This window comes from Xiphophorus hellerii, chromosome 21 (genome assembly GCF_003331165.1).
Source record: "Xiphophorus hellerii strain 12219 chromosome 21, Xiphophorus_hellerii-4.1, whole genome shotgun sequence".
NCBI lineage: Eukaryota > Metazoa > Chordata > Actinopteri > Cyprinodontiformes > Poeciliidae > Xiphophorus > Xiphophorus hellerii.
This window is the reverse complement of record NC_045692.1, coordinates 20900121-20912817: the sequence shown is the minus strand read 5'-3', so window position 1 is coordinate 20912817 and position 12697 is coordinate 20900121. Positions and strand designations below refer to the sequence as shown.

Sequence of the window (12697 nt, the reverse complement as noted above, 5' to 3'; positions counted from 1 at the left end):
GGCATGTCTGTGCATAACAATGGCTGTGTAAACAGAGCGATGTGGAGCGCACGCTGTGGCGGGGCCCCACCCCCACCCATTGCTGTACCTGGTGTCAACAGGATGACGGAGGTGACGATCAGTGAGCAGATGACCAGAATGACAAGGAGGGCGATCGCTATTCCCTTCCAGTTCCTCTGCGGAGGGTTGCTGCCCACCAGCTCCTGCAGAAGACGAAAGAGGAGAAGAAAGCTCATCAGTGAACGATAACATGAAGCTAATTAGGGCAAAAAAAAAGAGAAAACGAACAAGAGAAACTAAAAGAGCAACATCAAAACAGCGGATGATACGTAAATGCTCCTGGGAAGACGAGATTGGGGTGTGAGTCAAGGACGAACATGAGTCAGAGTCGCAGCTTCTCAAGGAGACGCGGCGGCAGCAACGGCAGCGGGAGGAGGAGGAGGGGAGAGAATCCTTAATGAGCCGAGCATCAGCAGCCATCACACGCAAACGAATGTGACAGATAAAAATGGAGCTCACGACACGTCGGTGAATTGCAACGCTTGGTGACGGTGCAGAGAGGAAGCTTTGGGGGCTCGCAAAACGGCTCTGAGTAATGAGCAACCTTGAGGCATATTTTATCTGCCTGACCTATGAATCCAAAGAGCAACGAGCTGATTGGGGTTTGGTGTTGTTCTCTACGAGGAATGGCTCTTTAAAAGCTAAAACTAAACAGAGCAACTCTCCCGGAACAACATGGAGCAACTTAAGGAGGGGTATTTATACCCAAAGCAAAACAGAATTAAATGGATTTGACACATGGTGATCTGCAGCAGGTGGTTCTGGGAAATTACTAAGCAAGCAGTAAATTTGCTCAATTTATTACAGAAAATTTTCCAAACAGTGCAGTCAGCAGCTACAGATTATTATGAGTGTACTCTAAGTTTCCACTGGGAAGCCGTTACGGCCACTGCTTTGTCTTCGTAAAGCCTGGTGTCAAACCTTGTCTAAAGTTAAACCAAAGCTATTGGTCGGTACGCCGATGACAAATGAATTAATCTCACCAATTTTCTGCTACTGATACTTTTTAAAATGTCTTGTACAAGAAAATTCAAGATTATATTCAAACTTTATGTATAAAACATCAGCAGAAACAACGAATAGTGAAAACTATAAGAGCATTCATGTCTCTTCACATTTTTGTTGTTATTCATTCTCTTATCCAGTTATTTTGCACTAATTTGTTGGTCTGTAACGTTTGTTCTGTGTGCACAAATCGATGAATTTAAAAAAAAAAGTAGAGTATGGTTGTGAACTCGAAGGAAATGATTCATCCCCCTTTACTATGAAAGCCCTAAATAAAATCCAGTGAGGGCCACAGATACCAAGAATACATCAGACTCCCTATCAAAATGATAACTGCCTACTTTAAGACAATAGACAACAAATACAATTGAATATGCATTAATATAAACAGTGTAGATCATCTTAGCACTAGCGCAGAAGCTAACATCTACAGTTTCTCTTATCTCCACTCTTTGGGGTTCAGCCACTCAAACCCAAGAAAAATAATTAGCTGGTTTGCAAATGGCAGCCATTGGCATGTCAAGAAGCATTGGGTCTTCATCTTCTCTTGAATATTTAAGAAATACTCCACACAAAAAAATCTGCGAATTTGCAAAGTTTACGCTAACAATACAAGTTATGTTTCAAAGAAAAATGGATGCCCAGGGTAGTCAAAGATTCCTTAAAGTCGTACAGCAGACACATCAAATATTATTTAACTATATGCAAATCACAGTTAAATAATATTATAATAATAAACTAACAATGTATTTGTGTTACACATTCTGAAATGCAAACATTATGACAATATCAATATGTGCAGAATCACAACTAAAAAACAATTTCAATATTTGTTCTCTGATTTTGAGAACAAATCCCAATTGGATAAACTCTAACTACTAACCCCTGAATCCTGTGTATTAGCTAAGCTTGTGTGTTTTTGTGCTGCAAAAATACAAAATTTTACCAAGTATTTTTGGTCTAGTTTCTAGTGAAAACATCTTAGTACACTTGGAATAAGACAAAACTAACTCACAAGTGACTTTTCAATTAAATATATAAGCTTGTTTTAAGTCAATATTTCCTTCATATTGAGAACTAGTTCCACTGGCAAATTATTTCAATTATAACTAGTACATTTTCATGTGCTTTAAGGAATTATTGACTTAAAACAAGAGCCTACATCTTGCTGAAAAGTCACTTGCAAGTTAATTTGGTCTTATTTCAAGATATTTGCACTATAAACTAGACCAAATTAGACGACATATAAGGTTTAAAATAATTTTAGCTGGGGATATCAAAGTAAAGGAGGCTAAAATCTAGACAAACTACAATGACGTTTGTTGTAGTAACGTGACAAAAGGTAGAAAGATGAAAAATTATGCAAGATGTTTATGAAAAAACTTGAGCCCACCAATAAGTCCTGAATGTCTCCCAAGCGCTAAATCATTAATAGCAGGGAATCTGCCAAAAGCCTCATCAAGTATAAACTGTTAGAGCAGGATTAATACGTTTTTTAATCTATTTGTAAAGGAGAAAATGTCGAAGCAGAGCACACACTTCAGGGACCTATGACTGCGGTGTTAATGAATACACACCGAGGCTTTAATGAAGCTGAATGGCTGAGCTGAGAAACAAACCTTTTAGTGACCTCTTTCCCAACATAATTGAAAAGAGCCCAGGAAATCATTAGTCTGCAGATAAGGGCAATCAGGCCCAGACTGTCCATTACCCACATTCATTAAAACCAAGAACCAGTTCGTTAGTGGTACGCTTATTTGATGACCAAGAAGGACACATCAAGCAGACACAAGAAGGAGAAGGTTATTAGGACTTGGATTCTGATGCGATACATCTGTGAGGTCTGCTGGGTTTACAGTGTTGAGTTTGATTTCCTTTCATAGGCTAATAACTAGAGCTGTGTGTTTTGGCTGACCTTTACAATTTAGCTCACAATCTTTATGTGTTGAACTATAAAACAATGAAAAGAAACAATTATTCCTCCTGCTACTAGACTGATAAAACATGTTTATTATTATTTTACACTGTAAACCTCTGGAGGTCAAGGACCAAAGCCGCAAAAGAAGCTAAACACTACCAATACTTCAGACTAGTAGTTTAGAAAATGTACTTATAATAATAGTAATAGCTCACTTTCTAAGTTAACCCAAAGAAAAGTTATGCAAAAATCTGAAATTATATTCAATAATAAAGAGGCAGGCTCACAAATACGCTTATAAAAATGTCTATACTCCAGTTTTTAGTTTATGGTTTTATGTTCAGGCAGTTTAATAAATGAACTCTCACCTTGTCCAGACTTTATAGCTTTGTATCCATGTTAGCGACGGGATTTGACTCCTTCGTTCGTCACACAAAGAAACACATCTACCAGCTATGTACCGCCACGACGCACTCCACCACACATTTGTTGAGACTGGGGTGATATGAAATTTATTTTAGGGTTCGTCCGTGAACCTACACTTGCAGTAAGCATCAACTACATAACAGCCCCCTGCCGTGTTCAGTTTATCTGTTCACCTGTATAGATACACCCGCCGCGCACTTCACTGCCACCAGGCAGCAACTCCAGCAGGAGAAAAGCCGCCGTACTCCAATCATCACGCCAGTTATTTTAAGAATCCTTATTGGTCCCCCACAAAAAAACTATAAAAACCCGGACATTAGTGAAATCCTCCCAGACTGGACTTGAAAATTGGACATTATGCTGCCAACACTTGGCTTTAGTCAACAACTCAGACAGAAGTGAGAACGTTGCGCAATATAAATAATCACCCAGCCAGAACACGGTGCACTAATTAATAAAACATAATTTAAAAAAACTTTGAGGCAGATAAATTTTCCTCAAGAAATGTTAATAATCAAGTTACTCAAATAATTTGAGCAATCATTACCGCCCTACTTCAGACCCATGGTAAAATCGCTTAAAACTGTCTATTTTAAAAGTTCAAATACCAAATATACCTTAATATTATTAATGTGCGATATTGCATAAAATTCTTATCTTGATATATATTGTGATGGGTGGCTGTAACGATACATTGCGATATGATTTGTTTAAAAGAATAGGAACGGGGGGGAAAATCACATAATTGAATGGAGTGAATATATTTGTATGTATTTAGTGTTTGTGTTCTGTTTATCTTTTATTTGCGTTTTAGAACCCTTGCTTTGAGTGAATGTATAGAGAATAAAAGTTACAGTTGACCTGTAAAGTGATGGAAACAGATCTCTATCTTCCCTTTTTCAGCATGCAGCAGCACCAGACTCACCCCTGGCTCAGTGTCATGTTTCACACTCTGTGGCTTGAATAAACAGCAGTAATGTCCGTGTTCACTCTGCACATTCGCACATGACAGTTGGTGAGAACTGAAACAGACTGGGATCTTGTTTTTATTCAGGTTTGGGGCTGTATCCCTCACACTTCTGCACCCTCTCTGTCATGTTTTGGTCACGCTTCAACCTTCCCTGTCAGCGAATCTTCCCTTCAGTCTCTTAACATTTTATTTATTCAATGTTCCGGCAAGGTCTGAGGTGCCACTTGTTCCTGTTTTTTCTTCTCCTTCTCATCGGTCTTTTTTCTTTTTTATTCTTGTTCCTGCCGGTCGCTTGTAATCACCTCTACATTACTTCAGCACATCAGGTCTGGCTAATTACTCCATTTGTTATTATAATTATAGATCATAGAGGCGGGATTGGGAAGGTTAGGCAAGGTTTTCAGCCTGTCTGTTTTCCTGAGTTCAGTGATTAGCCCTCAGGATTAACACAGAAAGCTAATTTTGCTCCTTTTTCAGCAGCCTTGTTGTTAGCATAATTTAAAACATTATACTGTGTTGGTACAATTTGTCTTTTTGAAAAACTGTTTAGTTTATTAGTGACAAATAAGAGCTATTCTAGCTGTTTTGCAGCTTCAGTTGCTTGTTTAGTCTTAATTGGCTGTCGGCTGAACTCTGTTTCTAATTAGTCAAGCTGCAAACGTAGGCCGTCTGTCTCCGACTGTGGAAATAGAAAGGGCACAGTTGTTTTTATGAAGACTTTATGCTCCACAGTCAGAAGAAAACAGGATGATGTCTGTTATCTCGATGTGAGTTGTTGAAGTTTGAGGTATTGTATGTCAGAGAACTGTCAGTGCATCACCAGATTCCTGATTGACCGACAGCAGCATCAGCACTGGCATCCCACAGGGGTGTGTTTTCACCCCACTGCTTTTCTGAATGTACAAAAATGTCTGGACCTCAGTGAACTGTCTACGAAACTCTTGATCAGTGACAGTGATGAGCCTTCATTCAGACAGGATTAGACGGCCCTCACTAGATATCGATTAATAAGTTAACCCAAATTTGACTAAGAGCGTGTCAAAAATATCTAATTTAGCTGGACAATAAATTATTCCTGAAACTATTGTGATAAACAATAATAATGTTGTTTTTAGACCATTTTAAAGAAATATAGTTTTCCCTCTCAAAGACCAATCACTTAAACTGGAAGATAATTTAAAAAACAATAAATAAAACAGAAATAAAAGACACACACACAACCAAAACCATAAACAAAATGATTATTATAAAAATATTGATCACCAGCATGGAATTTATCAAGCTCATTTTCACTTATTATGCAATCAATTGACTAATCGATTGCATAATTATGCAATCAATTTATAAAATGTCATTTATACGTTTATAATTTTTATATTTCATGAAAATTCATGAAAATATTGTCTTATTTATGTAGAATTTTACATGAATCTATATATAGTTGGCAGAACATTGGACGCCATGTTTTTTAATGACTTACCGCATGAACAAATTTATTCACGTGGTTTTAATTGCGTTTCTTATTTAGTGGAAACACCACACTTGCAAAATCGTATTTTTTCAACATTAGCGGAATATTGACAAAATTTTGCGCACCCGTGTAAAGGAAACGCAGCTAATAACAGGCTGATAGCCGGCTACAATCATGTTAGCTTTACGATGCTAAACTGACTTCATGTATTTTACCTGAAGACGAGAAGATAACGTCTCTAAAAATATTACAGTGTGAATAATTAGTGCTTAACTGTAGAAGATATCTGAAACCTACTGAATGCAACCTGGATTTCTGGTATTGTTCATATTTTATATTTTAAGCCGGTTGTACGACAACGCAGTGAAAACCACATCAGTGGAGAGAACGGCAATTCAAGGAGACTGCAGCAAACAAAGAGAGGAGCATTCCTCTGCAAAGAAAATCTCGGAGTGCAGCAGCACTACGCCAGGAGTCGATCTGCAGAGAATAAGGACTTCTTCCCTGACGCTCTGACAGACACCTGCTGTTCGCTCGCACAAGCTGCCAACTGAACGGATCAAACTTGCAACAGGGCCCAGACAATCGGGAAAGAGATCCAGCTCATAAAATAATAAGAACCATGTCTCTCAGCTCAGATGTAGACTGAAACATGTAGCTGGGAGAAATGGAGGAAGATAAAAGTCTTTTACTCTACAAATTTAATAGGAACTAAGGATGCCTGAGGGTTTATGAAAGGCTTTCTCTTTGAGAAACTTTTGTAGATGTATGGCTTTAAACACTGAGGTGTACCGATAAGAGACAAAAACAGAATGATAGATTAAATTACACACAGACGTTTTTTTGTTTTTTTTTCCTCCAGTCAAGGCATAACGAGATCTTGCAGTAACGAAGTAACTTCTTGGGAATGTCTCTACCAGCTTTTCACATCTCGATTCTGTCATTTCTGGCAGATTTTTCTCTGATTAAAAGCTCTGGCTCAGTCAGACTGAATGGAGATCGTATCCTTCCCAACTTTCTTGCCAGAAACTGGCATAATTTCTCGGTTGGATTTAGGTCTTGGCTTTGACTGGACCATTTTAGCACATTTATGAGCTTTTATCTAAATGATATCATTGTGTTTCTCTGTGTTTAGAGTCATTTGTCATTTGATTGCTACATTTTGTGGTATTACAGAAATAACGATAAGATGAGAAAAAAAATCTTACTTCTTTGCATTCTTTTTAGATAGTTGTACAGCAAATGAGGTAAAAAAAGAAAAGCCCATATCCATTCAAAATGAACTTCATCAGGACACTAGTTTCATAAAAATAAAGTGTGATATTTGCCACTAAGCTGCTCACAGTACCTGCATTTAATCATGTTTTCAAACCCATTGATATTTATTGAAATATGCTTTTAAAGTGGAACTAAATCCATGTAAAAATAAAACCCCGCCCCCAAAAGTGGGCGGGCCAAAATATGATGAGGGGCTGGTCAAAAATGGAGATGAGTGGAGAGTTGGGGCGGGCATTTATCGTATCGTATATCATTTATCGTGTAAATTTTACGAAATTTCCCTGATAAATTTCAATTATTTATTGTAAATTACAAATACAAAACAGTATGATCGGAAAGGTTATTTTTGCTTTTTAATCCGCTAGAGTATCAATAAATTTGAAAATATGATTAAATGCTGTTACTGTCACGATTTGGGGTGGTGAGGCAGAGGCAGCAGACCCAGGTTAAGATGAATAAGATGATTTAATAACGAAAGTAGTCCAAAAATCCAAAAACATACAAAGTCCAGGCAGCACAAAGGAGCGGATGCAGAAGCTCGCAGGTAGTGACAACAGGTACTGGACAAACACGACGAGGACCCGACAAGGAACAAAGAACACAGGTGGGGTTAAATACACAGAGGGTAATCAAGGAGACAAGAAACACCTGGGAACAATCAAGGGGAGACAGGACAACACGGAGACTCAGAGAGACAGAAACTCAAAATAAACACAGATAAGGGACAGATCCCGACAGTTACTGTGTGCAGTTCAGTGATATAAATCAACCTTTTTTAAAGTAATTGTTTCAAATGGGTGTTTTTCAAGAACAGTATTTGTGTTTGTGGCTTTATTATTGCAGTCACAGCCGTACAGTTACCTACAAAAAATAAGTAATTTAAATAATTTTTTATCATCTTTATTATCACAAAGTATTGCGATAATAATCTAAGTCCATATCGCCCACCCCTCAACTTAACTATTATATTTTGTCACTAAATATATTGATGCTATGTTTAGCAACTTTCCAGGCCCCTATACTGACTTTTTTTTATTCTACACAAAAGCGTCTAGCACTAACACAAAAATATCCCAATAAAAATGCCTCTCCAAAAGTCCAATTAAAAAGCTTCATCTGAAAAACAAAGTTTATTTGGAGATTAGTTCCTCTTAAGGGATTTTAAATATTGTTAATTTAAATTTATTGTAACAATACATCTGAGCAGCACAACTTCAGCATGTTTGAACAACAGCTTTCTTCTTGCCGCTCTTACACAAAGACAACAGTTACAGTTGTTATAAAACAAAATAATAACATTGCCATGTACATATAATTATATAATAATTAAATGTTTTGTGCTGGGAGTTGTATCCGCCTCTCAGTGACGGAAAATAAATAAATGCTTGGCAATGAAATGGTTAATGATTAAAGCAGAGCTTATTATCTGATGGTTTCAGTTTCTCCCTTTAAAAGTTTCTGAGTTTAATTTCTGAGTAGAAGATGTGGTCCAGGCCCAAAATTGAGGGATTTAGTATCTCCGCTTGTTTAATCCTCCTCAAACCGACTTGATTTCTGCAGAACCATGAACACATTAATCTGAAATCTTCTCCCTTCTTTAATTTTATGGTTTTTTTCTCAGTTTCCTTTTCCGTTTCCCCTCTCACCCTGGTTTGTTTTTCTTTAAATTAAAGATTTAAAAATCGAACTCGCCTGGGTTTATCTGTGTTTCACAGGTCAAAAAGCATCCGAATTCCTCTAGGCAGGCTTGTCATTCTTGTCCATGCCGGGCGCAGCAATGGGCTGCAAACAGACAAGCTGTCTTGTTTGTTTTTTCCAAGACAGGAGAGAGCTAATTTACAACCGGACAGGGTGTGTGTGTGGATGCAAATGTTACTTTTTGAGGTTTTCCCACCTGATTTGTTTGATTTGAGTATGAATCTCTTCCAGTCCATTAGAGAGCACCTGACCTCTCTCTGCCGTCTGAAATCTGCTTGTTTTTAATACAGCAAAGAATATTCAACAAAGTAAAAAGGAAAACATCATATTTTATCTATAAATATGATTTTTACAGTCCTATAAATTCAGGGCTCCTTTATATGCCAGTCCACATTGTGCAGTGGCAATTAATCACATTTAGTCTGCTTGATCATCACTATGGAAACAGTTGAAATAAACAGGGTATTTATCCCTATGGCTATAGCTCTTCTGCATGGTAAACACTTAATGACACAGCTAAGCAAGCGATGAGGCACACGCGCATGGGGAGCACGTCCCCTGCTTGCATCTCATGCATAACGCATGAGGGCAAATTTCAATTTGTCAGTCCTCACACAGATTCTTCTTCTTAGGAAAACAAAAAACAATACAGCCAGAGTGAGTTTCTACTCGTTTCGTCACCTTTCCACGCAGCGGTGAGCGTCTCCGCGTCTGTCAGATGAGGAAAAGTATATGAGCAAAACTTTATGAGGCTCTGCTCAACAAAAGATCTACGTTTATCTCTCAGGGTGGGAAATAACCCGAGTTATTCCTCAGTTTAACTTTTTGTGCAGCTACTGTTTAAGGACCATTAAATGTCAAAAAACTGTTAGAACGTAAACGTAATTTGCTCTTACATTAAGTTTATGCAATTAATTTGCTTGGTGCTGTGTAAAAAATGGTGAATACAAAATTTATATATACCAAGTAGTAACAACTTTCAACTTTTATTACTTTCATCTTTTTATATGTAGCTTTATTGTAGTTATTCATTAAAATATTGTCTTAAATATATGTAAGATATGAGAAAAAGATGTCATTTTGACACCTACAGTTAAGTTACTTTGGTTAAAAAGATTCAAACTAAACTCCACTGTATCATCTCAGCTTCCTTTGAATACTAAACATGATATTAAAGCAGTTTGACTCCGTCTGACTTTGTTGAGAACTGATCATAATTTATTCATCTAAATCCGTCTGTAGACGGTTCCACTCACAAAAGGTCAAGAGATCAAGTCGCAGGCAGAACCGAAGAGATTAAAGAGCAAAAGTATTTATTTTTTTATGTACGAGACCTTTTTGCTGGGATGTTTTTTCAGCTGATGTGTGATGACTTAGTATTTGGAAATACACTGCCTGGCCAAAAAAAAAGTCGCCACCAAAAAATGGTCACACTCTCTAATATTTTGTTGGACCGCCTTTAGCTTTGATTACAGCCCGCATTCGCTGTGGCATTGTTTCAATAAGCTTCTGCAGTGTCACAAGATTTATTTCCATCCAGTGTTGCATTAATCTTTCACCAAGATCTTGTATTGATGATGGGAGAGTCTGACCACTGCGCAAAGCCTTCTCCAGCACATCCCAAAGATTCTCAATGGGGTTAAGGTCTGGACTCTGTGGTGGCCAATCCATGTGTGAAAAAGATGTCTCATGCTCCCTGAACCACTCTTTCACAATGTGAGCCCGATGAATCCTGGCATTGTCATCTTGGAATATGCCCGTTCCATTTGGGAAGACAAAATCCATTGATGGAATAACCTGGTCATTCAGTATATTCAGGTAGTCAGCTGACCTCATTCTTTGGGCACACAATGTTGCTGAACCTAGACCTGACCAACTGCAGCAACCCCAGATCATAGCACTGCCCCCACAGGCTTGTACAGTAGGCACTAGGCATGATGGGTGCATCACTTCACCTGCCTCTCTTCTTACCCTGATGCGCCCATCACTCTGGAACAGGGTAAATCTGGACTCATCAGACCACATGACCCTCTTCCATTCCTCCAGAGTCCAATCTTTATGCTCCCTAGCAAACTGAAGCCTTTTTTTCTGGTTAGCCTTACTGATTAGAGGTTTTCTTACGGCTACACAGCTGTTCAATCCCAACCCCTTGAGTTCCCTTCGCATTGTGCGTGTGGAAATGCTTTTGCGTTCACAATTAAACATACTCCTGAGTTCTACTGTTGTTTTTCTTCGATTTGATTTGACCAAACGTTTAAGTAATCGCCGATCACGATCATTCAGGATTTTTTTCCTACCACATTTCTTCCTGGAAGACGATGGTTCCCCACCATCCTTCCAGTTTTTAATGATGCGTTGGACAGTTCTTAACCCAATTCTAGTAGTTTCTGCAATCTCCTTAGACGTTTTCTCTGCTTGATGCATGCCAATGATTTGACCCTTCTTAAACAGACTAACGTCTTTTCCACGACCACAGGATGTGTCTTTTGCCATGGTTGTTTAAGAAATGAGGAGTTACTCATTGCATCAGCTGGGGTTAAATAACTTGTTGCCAGCTGAAAGATAATCGCCTATGCAGTACTTATCCAATAGGAGGCTTGTACCTATTTGCTTAGTTAAATCCAGGTAGCGACTTTTTTTTTGGCCAGGCAGTGTATATAACTTAGAAAAAAATATGTTTTTTTTATTTGTTTTTCTTTCAATTCTAAAACATGTTTTAGTAATGTAATGAAGTGATGTGTGGACTACTGTATGATGCTGCAGCTAAATGTAAATAAACTAAACATTTCTATATTGCCTAAAAACCAGCTGTAGTGTTTGTGAGCATAAAGTTCCTCAGATAAGACAACATGTTGGTTTTCTTTAGTTTCTACTTAGATTAGCCTTTCCAAATGTTCCTCCTGCATGTTTATCCGCAATATGTTGCAGTGATGATTTTGTTTCCCCCTGTGTCAGAACCAAATTAATAAGTCTGTGAATCTATATTTTGACGATTCTTCTGCCAACCACGATAGCCGGATTATCCATAGCAGCTAATGAAACTGTCACACAGCAACAGTCTTTAGTCAGAGGACTATTCATAGTCACTGCAAGATTGAGTGCTTCAGGAAATCCATCTCACCCACAGCTTCACCATCCACAACAAGATAATTAGATGAGTTAAAAACATTTAATTTTCCTTTGGGATTAAATAAAGTAATTTTGAACTGAATTTACATTTTCAAATACAACCAGACTGCACACATGGCCTTTAAATTCCTGGGTAGGGTGCTAGGTTTTGAAACTTTCTCCTGACTTTGTCTTCACTCTTTCTTTGGAAAATTTATAAAAATGAAAAGATCAGTGATCTCAGGTTGAGCCCTTTAAAAACAGCCTGAAATGTTTTTTGACATGTCCACAGTATTGTGGATACTTTGGACTGAGGATGAGTTTTAGAAACGTCAGGAAAGAGGAAGACGACACAATTAGTTTCTCCAAGGTTTGAAAATCTGAAACTTATCCTCTGTTATTTAAATTAGATCCACATAGATTACAGACAACAAACTCTACAATAACCTGTGTGGGTTAAGTCAATATCACTGCCTGCAGTTTTTCCATCTCAATACGCCTCAGAAGGCAAATCCACAGTGTTAACTTAAAACGCATGCACTCCATAAACAGATCACCAAACAGCAAACTGTTTGCACAAGTTTTACCCCAAAGACTGGGAGCCAAACAGGTTTATCATTAATGGTTTCTGTTTCTCTGTGTAAACAGTGGGTAAGGCTTCAATTAGGTGCAAAACCTGAAGTGGTGAATGTGCATAAGCAGCCGTTAGATTCAGTCTGTTGAGCTCTTATCAGAAAATAACAGTTTCCAAAGAAACCAAGAA

At 38.0% G+C, this 12697-nt stretch overlaps 1 protein-coding gene across 5 annotated transcripts in view; it reads right to left on the bottom strand.

The window, feature by feature from the left end:
- Window positions 1-12697, bottom strand: part of LOC116711741 (dipeptidyl aminopeptidase-like protein 6) — a 277037-nt gene that overhangs the window by 81129 nt on the left and 183211 nt on the right. For all 5 annotated transcript variants that reach the window (XM_032551215.1, XM_032551217.1, XM_032551216.1 and 2 more), the window contains one exon: window positions 89-203. In XM_032551215.1, coding sequence (XP_032407106.1) covers window positions 89-203 — 115 coding nt within the window. The remainder of the gene's footprint in view (window positions 1-88; window positions 204-12697) is intronic.